We start from the raw sequence: 17,850 nt of genomic DNA on the forward strand, positions 1-17,850 counted from the left end.
TGTGTGTGTGTGTGTGTGTGTGTGTGTGTGTGTGTGTGTGTGTGTGTATTCTTTACCTTCTTTTATTATTTCAAGTTTCTAAGGAAATAAATTTTTAGGTCAGTGCTAAAATTTATTAAATTTTGGTTAAAATGGTAGCAATTAGCCTATTACGTTTCCTATTCCCCTTACCTCCTCTGTCCCCACTATGGAATGGTTAGGTTACAAAAACTGGACATTTCATACTTGGAGGTTTTTTTGTTTTTGTTTTTGGCTGATTTGTGTAAAAGGGAGAATAACAATTAGCATGGCCCTGCTATCTGACGCCGCTCTTTATTTATAATTAAAACAAGCATGTTGTTTCAAAATATTAGATTGATAGCCCTCACTGTTACTGCACAAAAGTATATTGAGACTATTTTGATTTATTTTGGCATTCATATATAGTGGATAAGGAGAAGCTGCTTCAAGTGTCCCACATTCCTCGTCTCCTTTTGGGGAATGTCACCATGTCCAACGTGGAATCGTTTCTCTAAATACAAGCTGAGGTGGAGTGGTGGCGTCACTGTTGACATCAACCTAGAGAAAAATGAAGACATGTTGTTGGTGTTTACCTACAGGTACACCCATCATCTGAACTTGGCTATGATGTTTCTTGTGTTCCTGTGACTTTCTTGTCCTTCTTAAGTGATAATATTGAGAAAGAAAATAAAAACTGAATCCTTACATTTCTATTTCAGGTCATTTTGTAACAGAAAGAGGGTGCATGAGAGAGACTATATATTTCTGCCTTCAGGACAGTAGAATTAAAGCATCAATCTATGGCAGTTTTGAGAGCCAAAATTTGAAAACATGAATTACATTGAAATAACTTTTAAATTCATTCTTAGTAGAATCTGTATTTAATTAGGATAAAATGGGATTGAGAATTTTCAGTTCAAGTTCTTTGCCATGTGTTTTTGATGAAGATGTTTACTCTCAACTAAGTTAACAGTTTAGAACTCTAAAATGAGGAATTTATAACCTTCCACCAAGTGTTTATTCCCATATTTACATTTTCTAAATCTCCTTCACTGTTCTTCTAAGAAGTAACAATAGGGGCTAGTAACAGAGTTGATGCTTAAGAGCACTAGCTGCTCCTCCAGAGGACCTATGTTCCATTCCTAGCATCCACACGACCTCTCACAATTGTCCAAAATTCCCGTCCTAGGGAAACCAACACCCTTTTCTGCCCTCCATGGGCACCAGGCACTCATGTGGTACACAGACGTACATACAAGCAAAACTCATACGTGTAAAATAAGTAAAAACATAATTTAAGAAAAAGCACATGAGCAGTCTTACAAACTGGGCTGCATATAAACGCGAATATGCATTCACTCATTTGCAGCCTACATATGTTTACTTACTTACATTTTACGTTCCATCCATACACCCTATACATTAATACATACCACAGAAACGCTGACTATAGTAAGCAGTGCTGATAAAAGTTAAGTGGATATATTAACAGTAAAGTAAAAATTCACTTTAAAATAACAAGCCTTCAGTATGCTTTTAAAAAATAACATTAGAACAACTATTTAGGCTTTCAAATTCATTTCAGGCTTATATAATAATTATGTAGTATTGTTGAAATCTGCTGGGTTTTTTTTAACATTTAGTCTTTTGATGTTTCATACAAATTTTGTTCTTGTTGGTTACTTTTTGAGACAGGTCTCTGTCTGTAGCACAAGCTAGCCTGGACCTCATTATATAATCCATGCTAGCCTCAAACTTATAACAGTGTTTTTGCCACATCCTTCTGAGTACTAGGATTGTAGCCATGAGCCACCATGCCCCAGATTCCATAAGGTTGTTAAAGCTCAAAATACTGGTATTGTTGGCATAATACTGCTAATTCGGATTCAGTCAGTATGTAGTCCCCCAGCCTCCTCTCTCCTCTTTTATACTCTTCTGTGTCCCCTTCATTGTAACTCTTTCTTTGTTTTGTTCATTTTAGTCTCCACATTCAAGCACCTGTCTGTGCTCCAAACACACAGAAACACCTCTCTCTATCTCTCTGTTTCTATATCTCTCTGTGCTTCTCTCTTTCTCGCTCTAGCTCTCTGTCACACACACGAACACACACACACACACACACACACACACACACACACACACTAATACAGCGGGAGCCCTCAAAAGGTGCCATTTCTTTCTGTGGGAGAAGAGGAAGAGCTAGTGGACTGAATTCACCACCCTCTTCCAAAGTGGAAAAGCTGCCCCCTTGCTCTGAAGGCTGTATGGAAGGATCGCTAAACAGTATGGGAAGATCTCAGAGCCCTTCTGGACCCAGCACATCACAGGTTTCAGTAGGGAGGATCACTGGCAGAAGGAAACAAAGAGAGCACTAGGCGTATTCACAGCTCTTAGGGTAGATTTATGCCCCACTTTTGTGCTCCTACAGTTGCTGCTTAGTTTGTGCAACATTTGATACTTGGATACTTCTCCAGTTTCTTTCTAGCAATCTAAAGTTATTTGAAAGTAATTTTTCCCTTGGATCTGGGAAGATGGCCCATTCCATAAAGTGCTTGCACACAAGCATGGAACCCTGAGTTTGGATCCCCAGCACCACAGAGAAGCTGGGGCAGTGGCAGGCATCCCACCCCTAGGAAGATTTGACTGGGAGACAGTCAGGTCTCATTGGCCAGTCAGCCTAACCAAACTGATGAGCTCCAGGCTCATCATCCTAAAAAGGAACATAGGAACTGACTGAGGAAGACCCCCTGTGTCAACCTCTGGCCTCCATGCATGTACAGCGTGCACAGCGATGCACACGCCTACACACAATATGGACACATACATTTTTCTTAAAGTATTGGTTTATTCTGTATTCCCTTACCACGTTTTTGAAAACGCCACCAAAGAGATAAATATCCAATCCCCACTTAGCACATTTTGAACAGCTCCTATGACTTGCCAAATATAGTTATTCGCCCTAAGAATATGCTAATGACAAAACTGATAATAAAAAAAAACAAACCTGCACCCATAGAGTTTGCATTTCACCAGAGGGGACTGAAAAATAAATATTTGTCTAGTAGTAGGTCATGGAGCTGCAAAGGAAAAAATGTAGATCAGAGGTGAATAGCAAGAGTGTAGAAGAGGTGTTGACATTTTAGATGTGATGACAGCAATAATAGTCAAATGTCTTGTTGAGAAAGGGACAGCTTAGGAGAGCTAAAGACATGAAGAATATGCTGTGCAGGCATCTAGATAAAATGCCTTCATAGGTTTTGTTTTACCTGAAATTAGTAGTGAAAGTCCCGAAGAAGCTGTGTGCTTGTAGTGTTTGGGGAATGGTGAGGCTGGTGAGGTGGGCAGTGAAGCCCAGCAGATGGGATAAAGGAGGCACAGTGGGGCACAGTCTGGTACGTGAAACAGGCATTCAGCCTGGACATCATACTGTAAGTGTGGACAGTCTGTAATGGATTCAAGTTACATAAACCCCCAATGGAGGAAGAATAAAGGCGAGATTCCTGTTCTGTGAACTCTGTGAATGCCTGTGAGCTCTAGGGTACCCTTACATGTAAAAGCTAGAGATTTGAGAAGCAATCAGTCAAAGAAACAGACACGATAACGTTCTTTCTTTAGAATTAAATCCTGTTTTAGCATGTGAAATCCTTCATATCCTGACCAATGTGTGGCTTTAAAATATATCTCATACTTTTTTTCTTTTTTATTCTCTTTTCTCCTCCAGAGAATGAACCCAAGGCCTTACACATGCTGAGTATTTGAGTTACATGCTAGTCTTCTGTCTTTGAGACACTCCTTTGTTTAAAATTTTAAGATTCAGCTTAGCTCTAACTTCCTCAAAAGTATGCCTGATGGTTTAGTTCCCTCTTCTGCATCCCTTACCCCATTCCCCACATAAACCAAGCGTCACACAGCCCTCGTTGCCTTGCTCTCATTGTTGCATGAAACACTTGCTTGCTTTCCTTTGGGTCTAAATCACTTATTTATATATCTCCGCAGCAGGGTACTGTACAGTCCTTGGGGTTCTCTGTTTTATTCATTGTTTAATATCTCATGCAAATTCTTGATACTTGGTCGGAACTTTAAATAATATTTATACAGTAAATTTCAAAACCAATACCAATAAACTAGCCAAAGTAGAGAAGCTTATATAGGCTCAGCCTTGGCAACTGTGTTTAAATTTGGAGTGCAGGGCTGGGGTTTGTGAGGAGATGGTGTGCTCAGAGGAAGGGAGGAACATGCCAGGGGCCAGGGACTCACCAGTATTCTCTAGTAGCAGGACTTTCTAGGCACAATGGCCTGAGTAATTGCTTTTTCTGTCCTTTTTATTGAAAAGCTGTCTGGCAGACGAAGTGTTTTACCAAGTGGTAGAAGCAAGTACAGTCGGGTTCATTATTTGAAAATTTCTTTGTATAACATTTTTGGAATAGATGATTTCCTTGTCATTTTTTTAAACAAATTACTCCAGCCTGTCTGTTGGAATGCCTCAACCTCCATAGGGATATGAATAAGGGAGAAATTTCAAAAGATTTCCATCCTGGGTACTAGCCTTCCCGTGAGTCAGAGAATCGTTACTAAACATCCCAGAAGCATGGCTTGCCAGTTGGAGGGTGGAGATGGACTGAAAATCCAAAAGATTTTAAGGAATTTAAGGAGAAGAATCTAAAAATGGTGTTAATAGGAATAAGGTTTCTTTGTTTATGAGCATATTAAATGAACATACGAGAATTAAGTCACATTTTAAAATATTTTGTAAATTTTGCTCCAAATTAAAATGCTTTTTCTTTGGCATAACCATAAATATTTACAAGGTGAGGCAAATCTGCCCTGTTTTTTTTTTCAGTGGGTATAGCTGAACTACGGGTCAAATGGCAAGGAACACTGATAGGCACAGTCAAGTGAGAGTGTCCAAGGAAAAAAAGCTCTGACGTCTTTTATCCTGATTATCTTCTGTGTAGTAGCTTTGACGTCTTTTATCCTGATTATCTTCTGTGTAGTAGTCTTCATTTTAAAAGTGTTTTAAGATCCAACTAAAGTTCACTTTAGAAATATATTTTCACTTTCTCAAATGAAGCCTTAGGCATGTGTTTCTAATAATTCACTGAAAATATGCTGAATTGTATATTTTTAAAGAGAATCTGTTTTGAAAAAAATCCAAAATATTTGTTTGAACAGGCACTCAACATCTCGATGAAAACGGTTGGAAAAGAAAAGCTTTCAAAGTCATTCTGTTCTCAGAGTCCCCGGGCCAACTAAACTGGTACAGTTAACACTTCAGCCTGAGGCAGGAGCCAAGATCTAGGACTTCCCGGACTGCTTTTCAGCAGACCTTCAGACCAACCTAGTGGTTGATATTAATGCCATTGAATTCCAGAGCAAATAGCCACAAGAAGAATGTCTATAACTCTATCAATATTAGGCCTTTTAGTAGTTTTCTGCCTTAAATTAGCATTCTTGAATTTTGTGGGGCATTGATCCTTCAGGACTGTCCAGTAGCATGTGAGCTTCCTAATGTAGTATCCTATTCCGTGTGTGTGTGTGTGTGTGTGTGTGTGTGTGTGTGTGTGTGTGTATGTGTGTATGTGTGTATGTGTGTATGTGTGTATGTGTCTGTCGGAGGCCAGAGAGCAATGCTGAAATGTCTTTCTTCATTGCACTCCACCTTATATTTTGAGACAGGATTTCTTGTTGAACCTGGAGCTCGTCAATCTGCCTAGATTGGCTAGCCAATGAGCTCCAGTAACTCACTTGTTTCTACTGCCTTCCCAGAACTGGGGTTAAAGACATGTGCCTCTGTGCTTGTCTGTGAATGCTGGAGTTCTAAATTCAGTTCCTCGCGCTTGTGGAGCAAGCACATTACTACCTGAACCATTGTCCTCGCCCCCAGAAATCAATATTTTTAATTGCTTTTAAGCGTCACTGTCACAGTGGAAATAGAAATAATATATCACATCATAACACTTTAGAGAGATCGGTGGTTATATTAGGCTGCCAAATATATCACTAGTGATTGGTAAGTTACTGGCCCATTATTTTCACTATATTCCCTTAATATTTACTGATAACATTTAATGCATTTGCCAATATGTTTGAAATATAATACGTCATGTTGCTTTCTCTACCCACATATTTGCTTTGTAAGTGCTCTAGATACTAGTCATTAAATTGGCTAGTTGATACCTACTATATTTGGATGTTGTCATGGAGACTAAATAGCAAGTGACTCAAAGGTTCTGTATGTCAGTTAGAAAGAGAAGACTAAACTCAACACCCACCATTTCTCAGGTATCACAGAGCTTATTAGAAAATAGCAGAACCAAAATGTCATCCTCTTGGATGTTCAGTCGCACCACACGAGATTAGATAGCAGTATCTCCAAAGCCGGTTGCCAACCTTAATGCAGTCTAAGCTTCTTTCAGAACTGTGAGTGGAAAGGAGCTGTGGGAAACTGTAATTAGTCTCTTGGGGGGTCTATTTTGGTTTTCCATTCTTTTCACCACTGTATAATGTGAGAGGGTAACATCAACAATTTGGGCCACGTTTTCTGAGACTTGGCAGAGGAGTGCAGTGCTCCATGCAATTCAACCTTGTCTTTTTCTCTTTGCCCTTTTTTATTGTGGAGCGCTTAGAAAGCAAAAGGGGAAGTTTCAGAGACTCTGAAGGGGCTGACTGGAGATGGTGACTGAAAGCTACAATCTGTGGTCCATCAGGACATAGTCAGGGAGGAAACAAACAAAATGATAGGATGTTCGAGTGTTACCATGATCCAAGAGAAGTAAGGAAGGCAAGAGCTCTGCAGCACTGTGATGTTCCATTTGATCCACTTTATATGTTCACACAAAGAGAGTGGCTGAGATCACTGGTCATTAGGACATGAGCTGCGAAACAGGAATTTTGTCAAAGGAAGTAACTTTGGCTAACAGAGGAAGGAGTGAGATGTTTTTGTCTCTAACTTTTCTAATTTAGTCCCATACTATTTTAAAAGACTAATCAAAACTGTTTCTATCTAACTTACATTGTTAGGAGTCCAACAGCTGATACATTTTGTTTTTCTTTGCTATATTTTTCTTTAATGACTTTGTTAAGCTTTTGCTATCTCTTCTCTGTTATTAAATCCCGTAAGATTCAAGTGTGTTTAAAGTAAAAGTATTATGAGACAAGAGCTAAATTTGTGGGTAGGATAATACTTCTTTTGTGACTTCTTTTCCCACCAAAAGTGAGAAGTGAATGCCTTGACTTTGTGCATCCCATTTCAAGTGGAGGACAAGAAGTTATTCTCTGCAATGGCTGACTTCCAGAATTTTTGCCTGAACATTTTTTGTCAAGTATATATTCCCTTCTTTAGGCCTTTCTATATAGAGCCTACACACATCGTCAATGTGAATGATGCCATTCAGAGAGTTAGTGACCATGCCTCTGCTTTGAACAAGAGGATTCATTACTACAGCCGGCTCACCACTCCTGCAGACAAGGCACTGGTAAGAGGCAAAGCTCTGCTGCTCGTCTAGAGTTGAGATGAAATGAACAGTAAACACCAAAACCCAGAGCAACTCCCAGGGGTTGAACCTTTCACTTAGCGTCATGCAAAGTCAAAGTAGTGGTAGTTAATACATGTTTCATGCTTGTTCATTCTTATCTACCTGCATAGAGAAAATGGAAACTCTCTGTTGACAGTAGCTTGGAGCTTTTTTCTTTCTTTCTTTTAATTTTTGCTTATCTCAGATAACAAGCTCTGAGAAAGACATTTCTTTTGAAACTGCAGCTTAAATACTGACTAAAAACAGTAGTCTGGCTAGTTGTTTAATTGTTAAGTTTAAAGCTACAAGGGAAAAATACTTTCATACATTTTCTAAAGGAGTAAGAAACAAATATTTTTATGCATATACTGATAGTTTCCTGTTTAGCATTGCTCTTTTATAAATAAAAAATAACCTATGCAGATGAGTTTATTGTTTTGTCTTATAAACATTAAAAACAATTGTTAAAAAAAAAAAGGGCTGCAAATACAATAAAGGCATTATGGGTCATAGCTTATGGATTCATGATTGGCTGAATTCTGTCTTATTTTAGAATTTTAAAATGTGTAAGTAATCTGTTTCTTAACAGTGATCAGATGTGAGATACTTGGAAATTTTGAAGCTTAAAAATATGGTTAAAATGGGTCTCAGTCACAAGAAGGAAGAAAGGAACTAACCTCTGACCCTCTCTAGTGGGTACCACTTGACTATGGTCGTCTCATGTAGCCTCTATGTGCAGTTAAGCATTCGGACCTCTTTGTCTTTGCTTGTTTGGATAGCATCTCATGAAGGCCAGGCTGACTTCAGGAGAGTGTCTGAGCTTTCTGCCTTCTCTCCTTGGCTAACAGCACATACCTGGCTCTAAGGTATCAAGAAAAGACTTCTGAAATGCTATGTGTAGGATAAATTTTGGCAGTTTTTATTTTTTTTTTAACCCACCTCCCACCCCCAGGCCTTTACATTAGTAGTGATGTTGAAGTCTGTTATAGAATTATGTAAAACTTTGGGGCATTTGATGTTCTGGTCGGATTAAGACTCTCAAAAGGCTATAGAAGCAGGCTCCAGAGACATCACCTAGAGCTGGGTGAGCACCACTGCCTGGAAACCAAGTCAACACTGAGCTATAACCCTCTGTTAACTGACCGAGATAGATGACTAGTACAGCTAACCAGTCGGCAAGGTTGTGATCTGTTTCTAATAAATTTGTATAAAAACCCACACCATATTTTTTAAATCGCAAAATCATTTCCCTTGAAAGTATGTTTTGGAGAAGAACAATAAGCCACTGTTACCGAATGTTCATAGATAAAACCCTTTTATTTATGAAAGAAATCCCATTGTTGTTATTCTGGGCTGGAAAGGGGGAAAGGTTGTCTATCTGCTCTGTGCATGTGTGCCTACAGAGCAGCCTTGTCAGTGTCACTTAGTGAAAAGGCATTGTGCAGGGCTTAGTCAGAACCAGTGAGGCATAGTCTGTATGTCAGCAAGAGCCTGTGTGTCTTGGGAACGTTCAGATGCAAATGCTGCGTACACCATGGCCATAGTGGGACGCAGCCTTTTCCATGCCTCCTAAGAGCCTGCTGCTCTCCCCACCCCATCCTCCACGTCTCCCATACGTGGTCCAGACCCAGAGACTAAGCTCAGGGTCAGATGAGGTGTACATGGAATGAGGGGTTTTTTTTTTTTGCTTGTAGAGGTTTAGTGTGTGTGTGTGTGTGTGTGTGTGTGTGTGTGTCAGTGAGAGAACACAACCAGAGTTTTTCACCTATTATTGAACCATGGTCCTTTTATTTTGCTTTTACTTGATTTTTTTTGCCCCCAGTTTGTTTTGTCAGCTACAGTGTTCTTCCTTCTTGATATGCCATAATCTTGTACTTTTTTAAAATTCATGGAAGAAGACAAGAAAATCTATATCTTAGAGGACTATAGGTGAAGAGAAGGAAAAGAACAATTTTCATATTTTTTTTTAATCTGTGTCTCTAGGAAGTAGCTGTTTCTGAAGCCACATCATGCATAGCATCCAGGATAGTCTTTCCTACAAAGATACCACTAATCTTTGCACTAAAAAAGAAGGAGGTGACATTTTTGTACTAATAACTGATGCCCTGTCTTCTTATTAAGGCCTGACACTCCATCTCTTCTTCAAAGTCTTCCCTGGATTTTTTGGTTCTCATTGTTTACCCAGTGAGATGGTACAGCATGGAGTTGAACACTTAATTTTATTATGCCTTCCAGTCTTGTCTAATCACTTCACGTGTTCAACTTTTGAGTCTGTTACTTTACTCTCAAATAAGAAATATAGCACAAAGTTGTAGGTGTTAAATATTAAAAGATTGTTGGTTCACACTAGTCAGATTCTGTACCTTTAAAGGATTTTTTTTTCTCCAAGAACATCCCTCAGAGATGGACAGACTATCATCAGGAAACAGGATGTTTTTTTCCTGTCCAAAATGGAGAGTTAGAAGGAATGTTTTTTTCCTCTCCAAAATGGTGGAGTTAGGAAGAAACATAGAAGGTAGTGTGATACATTGATGTATAAGGTACCTCTCTTCAGTTATGCTTGCTCTATCTGATACTTCTGTGGCCTCCTTCCCTTTTCTTTATATACTTGTATGACTTCTCCTACAGTCCGTGGTTTATCATTCATTAAAGTACTTTGTTACCTATATCTTTTACCTAAAGCATTTAAAAATTAGTCCATGTACTATGTCTTTACGTACTGTCCATTGGCTCCTCAATTCTTTAGTCTGAGACTGCTATCTGTTTCTTACAAAATCAACTTCACTTCAGAGTTAAGTAAACACCACTTAGTTCTTGAAAAGCTCCTCAGTTGAGGACAGGCTCCTCCTTGGAGTTTTTTAAATTTCATTCTTTGCTTGCTTCTTTCTCATTAATGTGAAAAGCACTTTGATGATAGGAATAAATTCTCTCCTTTATATCTACCACTATATTTGAGAAAAAAAATAATCTTTAATTCCTTAATTGGGGGTACATAATGTTAAAAACATTTATGATATTTAGAAATATATCTAAAAATGTGTCTTAAAGATATACATGCTGGTGGGCTTTTACAATCTCAGCACTCAAACAGCAGATGCAGGAGGATCACACATTTGAGACAGCAAGGGAGGGCAAAAGCCCAGATGTGCAATAGTGAAGTGTCTCACTGGCAGCTGTCACCAAAGGAGCCCACCAACCAGAGTCCCCCAACAGTTTCAGCTCGATATAAATCTGAGAAGTATGTCTAGTCAGTTTCTTTGAACAATAGGAAGCACTCTTTTCGTATGGTCACTGGTTCTGATGCTTCTCTTTTCTTGTCCCCAAGATCGCTCCAGACCACGTGGTCCCTGCTCCAGAGGAGTGCTATGTGTACAGCCCATTGGGCTCTGCCTATAAGCTTCAGAGTTACACTGAAGGCCACGGTAAAAACACCAGCTTAGTAACTATGTGAGTAAGCTACTTCTTGGAGCATGAATTAAACTGTACATGAATGAAAATAACTGGTTATTTAGTTCTGTCTTAATTAAAATGCTTGAGGAGCCCAACTTCATATTGTCCCTGCTATTACTCTTTCAGTTTTATGATTTGGAATACCATGATGGGAACATCTATACTAAGTATTCCCTGGGGCATAAAACAGGTAATAGAATCTTTGAGTACACTTTTATCTGAGAAATTCTTAAGATTTATTATTTTTCATTTCTAATTATGTGCGTGTATGAGTCTGAGTTGTGGGTATGTGCATATAAGTAACCTGTGCCGCGGAGGTCACAGAGGTGTTGGATCCTCCTGGAGTCACGGTTACAGGCAGTTGTGAGCCACCCAGCGTGGGTGCCATGAACCAGGCCTCAGTGCTCCGAAACACCGCTCTGCCTTCGGAACTGCTGAGCCATCTCTCCAACCCCTGACATTTTGTCTAGACCTATAATCCTGACACTGAGGCAACAGGATCATGAATTCAAGACAAGACCAGTTTGGGCTACATAGTAAATTTTAAGCCAGGTTGTGTATATCCCATACATCTCCAAAATAGAAAAATATCTTTAAAAAGAAGGTGGTGATTTTTTTTTTCAGTTATGTTTTTATCATAATTGTTTAGGGTAACAATGTACTTGCATATGAAGCTATTCTTACATAATGAAAGGAATCAAATTTTTCTTTTAAAAAGGCTGGATTTACTACTGGGATGTGTGTCATCATGCTGATGGGCCTCTTAACACTTTATTGCTGCTACAGAGTGGTGAAATCACGGAGTATGATAAGTAAGTAAGAACAGATTGTCACGGGAACTAGTAAACTTCCCTATTGAGACGGCTCCTACTGTGCATATTCTATACATGTGTCAGCTGGCTCCTTCTACTTTTTTGTATTTTTTTATTTTATTTTTATTAATTGCAGTTTATTCACTTTGTATCCCCCTAACTTTTTTTTTTTTAATGTGTCTCATGTGCTACAGTGCACACATGGAGGTTAAAGACCAGCTTGAAGGTGTCAGTTTTCTTCTTCTAACATGAGGTTCTCTGATATTGAACTCAGGTTAGGGTGGGTGGCAGCTAACCTGAGCCATTAAACTGGCCCCAGCTGTCTACTTTCACATAAAACTTTACTCTTGTAATTCATAGCTTTTAGCCGACCAGTCTGGCTCCCTCCGAAATTCACAGCTGAGTGTTCTTTGGAGAATTCATTTCTATTAGTGTGGGTGTCCTTATGAGATAATAAAATATCACTTACAAAATGGCTGCATCTTATGAACTTATATGCATGAGTGCATGTGGGTATTGGGAGACTGCTTGAGGGAGGTAGTTCTCTCTCCTTCTACCATTGGAGTCCTAAAGATTGAACTCTGGTTCCCAAGCTTGATGGCAAGTGCCCCTCCCTCTCCTTGGCCCCAAAAAGTTATATTTTAAAAATAAAGCCTTTATCAGAACTGTTGAGAATTCTATGATTTTTACCAATTATAGTTTACTTGTTTTGACCTAAACATCACAGGCCTAAAAGTATAAAAGTACCAATGGAAAAATATGGAAGTAGCCAGGTGCCGTGGCATATGCCTCACCTGTAAGCCCAGTGCTCAGGGAGGCAGAAGCAAGTAGATTTCTGCAAATTTGAGGCTAGCCTGGTCTACAAAGTGAGTCCAGGACAGGCAAGGCTACACAGAGAAACTCTGTCTTGGAAAAGAAAGAAAGGAAGGAAGGAAAGAAAGAAGAGAAAGAGAGAGAGAGAGAAAGAAAAAAGAAAGAAAGCAAAAGAAGGAAGGAAGGTGTAAGCAATTCTTAAAGTATAAACACAATATCTCTACTTATCTGTGTAAATTCTTGATCAGGGAATCAAAAAGGTAATCTTTTGGGGTTTTATGTTTTGTTTTGTTTTGTTTTTGAGATAGTGTTTCTCTGTGTATCTTTGGCTGTTCTGGACTTGCTTTGTAGATGAGGCTGGCCTCGAACTCACCAAGCTCTGCCTACTTCTGCCTCCCAAGTATTAGGATTAAAGGTGTAATCTTGTTGTTGTTTTTAAAGCTTGAACTTGGGTCTTTTGGGATTGCTAGGATTGGTTCCAATTTTATGAATAGAAATAATCTGTGCCCCAACTCACACTTTTATTCTCCCAAGCAGCTGGGACTATTATATTATGTGCTACTATACAAAAACATCCTTTTAGGTCAGTTTTACATATCAAACTGAGTATGGTGGTATATGCCCATAATCTCAGAATTTAGACGTTAGAAACAGGAGAACCAGGAGTTCAATGTTCGCATCTACATAAAGAGTTCAAGGCTAGCATAGGCGATGTGAGAGTCTGTCTCAAAAAAAAAAAGCAAATGTGTGTGTGTGTGCGCGCTCTTTTAGGGCCTAGAGAGACATGTATTTTCTCTTTAGTCTTATTATTAGCAAGTCCAAACCAACCTTTAGTTGTTTCTGTCTTAACTAAGCAGTCTCTTTCTTCAGCTAAACCTAGTCTCAGTCACTTGGGGAGTATTGTTTAAGATCTTGGGAGAAGTCTTGTTTAAAAGCCATTTCAAGTTCCTGTTTGAGTTTGTTTAGCCTTTGGTTTCTGTAGTTGTGGTCCTGCCTGAAAAGGGAAGAGTTCTTCATACAAATACAGTAAGCACTGATCTTACCTCAGGCTGTCTTGGACAGGGGAAACATGGCCCCCTCTTTGATCACTTTGACTGTTGCAGAGCAGGTAATGCCTGCATTTCTTAAACTCTTGCATTTAAAAGGATGAGCTTGCATCGGTTCATTTTACAAAGTTAGCACAACCCTAATGCAAAGCCTGACAGGACAAAAAAGAAAGAAAAAGAAACAGTAACAAACATTATTTGATAGAATCAGTGATGTCTAAAAATAATACCTTGTGTTTAAAGTAGAATTGTTAAGATTGTTAAAAATGTGTTTATTCTAGTGAGGTGAGAAGGATGCTGTGTTATTAAGAACATAATTCACTACATTAGCAAAATAAAGGTAAAATCCATGGTTTACATCAATTGATAACCACCCCTAAAAGGCATTTGATGGAGTTCAGCATCCTTTACCTTAGTAAAGCTCTAAGGAAAACACTACTTAAATAAATTAAAGTCTCTTTATCCCTAGACCAGGACCAGCAACATTCTACAGTTATAAAATGCTTAAAGCCATTTCCATTTAAGTAAATAAAAAACAACAACATAGGAAATGCTCATAGTTACTCCTAGGTTTTTGAGATATAATCAAGTACAGCAAGTTTACTGACTAGTACTATTAGAATTAATGAGATTCTGAAAGTTAACTGCATATGAAATCAAGAATCAACAACTAGAACTACAGTGCAGTGAACATTAGTCCATTCATCACAGCAGTAAATTCTAAGGCACTTAGATAAAATTTAACAAGAGAACACATTTGATGGGACAAAAATACAACCTACCTAAACTCAAAGAACAAACTCTGTGCAAGTTAAGAAAAACATGCCATGTGGTTTGGAAGATTCATTATTGTGAACCACAAAAAAAAAAAAAAAAAAAAACCCACATGTATAAATTCAGTCTCATTTCAAATAGAGCCAGGAAAATTGGGGGTGGGGTGGGGAATAGTATGGAAGAAATCAGAGTTACCAGGTATTAAAACATACTCAGAGGTCAGTGTAATAAGGCAGAAAGCTACTATCTTAGAATGGGAAGAAAATAGGATAGAGGGCTGGAGAGATGGCTAAGTGGTTAGAAGAGAACACAGGTTTCATTCCGAGCTCCTGCATGGCATCGTACATGTCCAGTTCTTGGGGATTCGGGTGAAACATCCATACAGGTGGGATAAAATATTTTAGTCTTTAGCCAGGCAGTGGTAGTGCACACCTTTAGTCCCAGCACTTGGGAGGCAGGGCCAGTCAGATCTCTGTGAGCTTGAGGCCATCCCGGTCTGTAGAGTGAGTTCCAGGACAGCCAGGGCTGTTAGACAGAGAAACCCTGTCTTGAAAACACAAACAAAAAAATTAATCTCTATAAAAATTAGACTGGACTTTGGGCAGAGTGCAGGTAATCTTATGAAAGAAGGGGGAGATAGAAAGACCTGGAGGGGACATGAGCTCTAAAAGGAGACCAACAGAGCCAATAAACCTGAGCCCTGGGGCCCCTGCAGAGACTGATAAACCAACCAAGGTACAGGCTCAAATGTCGCCCAGCTCAGTCTCCAAGTGGGTTCCCTAATAAGGGGAGCAAGGGCTTTCTCTGGCATGAACTCAGTGACAGGCTCTCTGATCACCCCCACCTGGGGTGTGAGGTGCAGCCTTGCCAGGCCACTGAGGAAGACAAAGCAGCCAGTCCTGATGAGACCTCATAGGCTAGGCTCAAGTAGAAGGGGAGGAGGACCTTACCCATCAGTGGGACTAGGGGAGGAAGAAGAGGGAGGGAGGGTGGGATTGGGAGGAGATGAGGGAGGGGGACACAGCCAGGATACAAATTGAATAAATTGTAATAAATGATAATAATAAAAAAGAAAAAAAATTGGACTGGAAAAGGAAACACAAATTTCAGGTTTATGAGTTTAATGCCATATTTGATGTCTGTTAAACTGTATCAGTTGAGGGGGGAAATCCCTGTATGACACCTTACACAAAAATATATTCCAGATGGCATTCAGACTGAAATGTGAAAAATAAAGCCATAAACATATTAGAAGAAGCCAAATGTTGGCACATGTCTTTAATCCTGGCACTCGGGAGGCAGAGGCAGAGGCAGGCAAATCTCTGAGTTTGAGACCAACCTGGTCTACAGAGTGAGTTCCAATACAGCCAGGGCTCTACATAGAAACCCTGTCTGAGAAGAGAGAGATTAGTAAAAAATTTAGGGGGATGTGCATATAAACTAGCAATTAAAAATATCCTGATCAATACAGAAGATATAAAAACTTGAAGAGAAATATCTCACAAAATTACAGATCATTACCGGAAATCATCCTGGCAAGATAGAGGACATTTGAAAGAACCACGTGCCTTCAAGATGGAGTCCCTGCTCCACACTCAGTGTATTCTATAGAGAAGACAAATTCATGAATATCATGTATAAAAGTTATAGTGAAACTCTCCACCCAAACGTTAATGATGTAATTGCTGATCAAGGAGGTGGTTACCTCACTCATGAAGAACTTGTTATCTGTATTCTTCAGTGCCCAGTCTTAATTGAACATTTATAGGCTAAAATGTTTTTCTTCCTTGTGGTTATTTTTATTCTAGACGCCCCAACCTCTGTAAGAATGCCATTGAAGTAGAACCATAAGAACACATACATTGGATAAGATTTGCGGGCTAGGCCAGTACTTCATTCTACTTATAAACCACCATATACTACACACACGCACACGGACAGACACACAGTCACATTGTAGACTGCTTTTCTCCCCCCCCCCCCCCCCCCCCCAGGAAACAAGATGAATAAGTAACTATAACTTGATGGCAGTTAAGATAATTTTATGTTATACCTACCTGCGTTCTTATTCCTTACTGAAGTTACTAAGTAAATAAATTACTATTACAGTAACCCAACCATAGAAAAGCAAATATCTTTGTGTTCTTATACTAATGTCTTTGTGTTCTTTTTATATGAATTCTTATCATTTAGAAATATTTTATTACAATTCATTGCCTTTTTAAGCAAAATGGGTGCAGTCACCATTATTATCATTGTTTGTTTAATTTAACTAATTAGTTGAATGACTGTGTATTGCACGTTGTGACTTGTACTTGATTAGTGATTGTGTACTGTTGCACGTTTACGTCCTCGTAAGCTCTTTATATCTTAAGTAATACCCCTCGAAAAATAATTTACACATATTTTGTATACTCTTTTGAATTGCTTTCTTTAAATTTTGACCCCTATGGGGGGGAAATTGTGTGCGGCCATACAGCTCAGTGGCAGAGCACATGCTTAGCCTGTGCTAGGCTATATTGGTTCAATCCCCAACTCAAAAAAGAAAAGACAATTGCTAAATTTAAATTTATTTCTAAAAGCTGTCCTAATTTCTAGCGGTATCAGCTGTACATTAATGATGGGCTGCTATGAAGCCTGCCGTTATTTTGTGTTCCCAATTGTGTTATGTTATGTTCTGTTTTCTTACGCTTGCAAAGCAGTCTGGTTTTCTTTAATTGAATTGTTGGCTTGTATTCTTTCCTCAGTTACCCACAAGCTCCTTGGTGCTTTTATATCATAGTTTTACTAAGTACTCTATATGATATTGCACTTAGGTTTTATCTATAATTTCTTGTGACTTTCTTTCTCTCTCAACATTTTCAGTGGCTTTTGTAAGATTTTCTCTTCTCTGTTGCAAGTTCTGTCTCTTCATTTCATAAAAAGGATAACCTTTCAGAGTTGAATTCTATATTATTTTATAACTTTGTTAAACTTCTGTTGTTGTTTGTCTTGCTCTGTTGATGTTCTTCAGGCGGTTTACAAACTCACTGTGTAAGCCAGCCTGCCCTTGAGTTTGCATATTCCTGCCTCAGTACCCTGAAGTCTGGAATTACAAATGTGCATTTCCATGCCCGGCTTTACTTTTACATCCTTAACTTAGTTATCTAAAGTGTAAGTTGGCCTGTAGCATAAAATATGACTCAAGACAGCTTGAAGCATGAAAGCATGTTGTTAAATAGTGTTTAACAGTTAGTGCTGATTCAAATGAGCTGATGATTACAGTCCCAGAAATCTCGGAGGCTGAAGCATGAGGATTGCTGTGTTTGGGGTTAGCCTGGGCTATGTAGCAAGACACCATCTCAAAAAAACTAAAAAGGAATGTGTATTCTGTTCTGTTTTGTTTTGTTTTGTTTTTTGGTTGTCACACACTCTAATTAGTTATAAAAAGTTATGATGCTA

At 38.9% G+C, this 17,850-nt stretch overlaps 1 protein-coding gene across 3 annotated transcripts in view; it reads left to right on the plus strand.

The window, feature by feature from the left end:
- The window catches only part of Slc38a9 (solute carrier family 38 member 9), a 79,107-nt gene that overhangs the window by 21,247 nt on the left and 40,010 nt on the right, over positions 1-17,850 (plus strand). For all 3 annotated transcript variants that reach the window (XM_055603440.1, XM_055603438.1, XM_055603439.1), the window contains exons 3-6: positions 7,343-7,475; positions 10,840-10,961; positions 11,091-11,154; positions 11,683-11,776. In XM_055603440.1, the coding sequence (XP_055459415.1) occupies positions 7,343-7,475; positions 10,840-10,961; positions 11,091-11,154; positions 11,683-11,776 (413 nt within the window). The remainder of the gene's footprint in view (positions 1-7,342; positions 7,476-10,839; positions 10,962-11,090; positions 11,155-11,682; positions 11,777-17,850) is intronic.

This window comes from Psammomys obesus, unplaced genomic scaffold, assembly GCF_907164565.1.
Source record: "Psammomys obesus unplaced genomic scaffold, mPsaObe1.curated_primary_1811, whole genome shotgun sequence".
NCBI classification, from domain to species: Eukaryota; Metazoa; Chordata; class Mammalia; order Rodentia; family Muridae; genus Psammomys; species Psammomys obesus.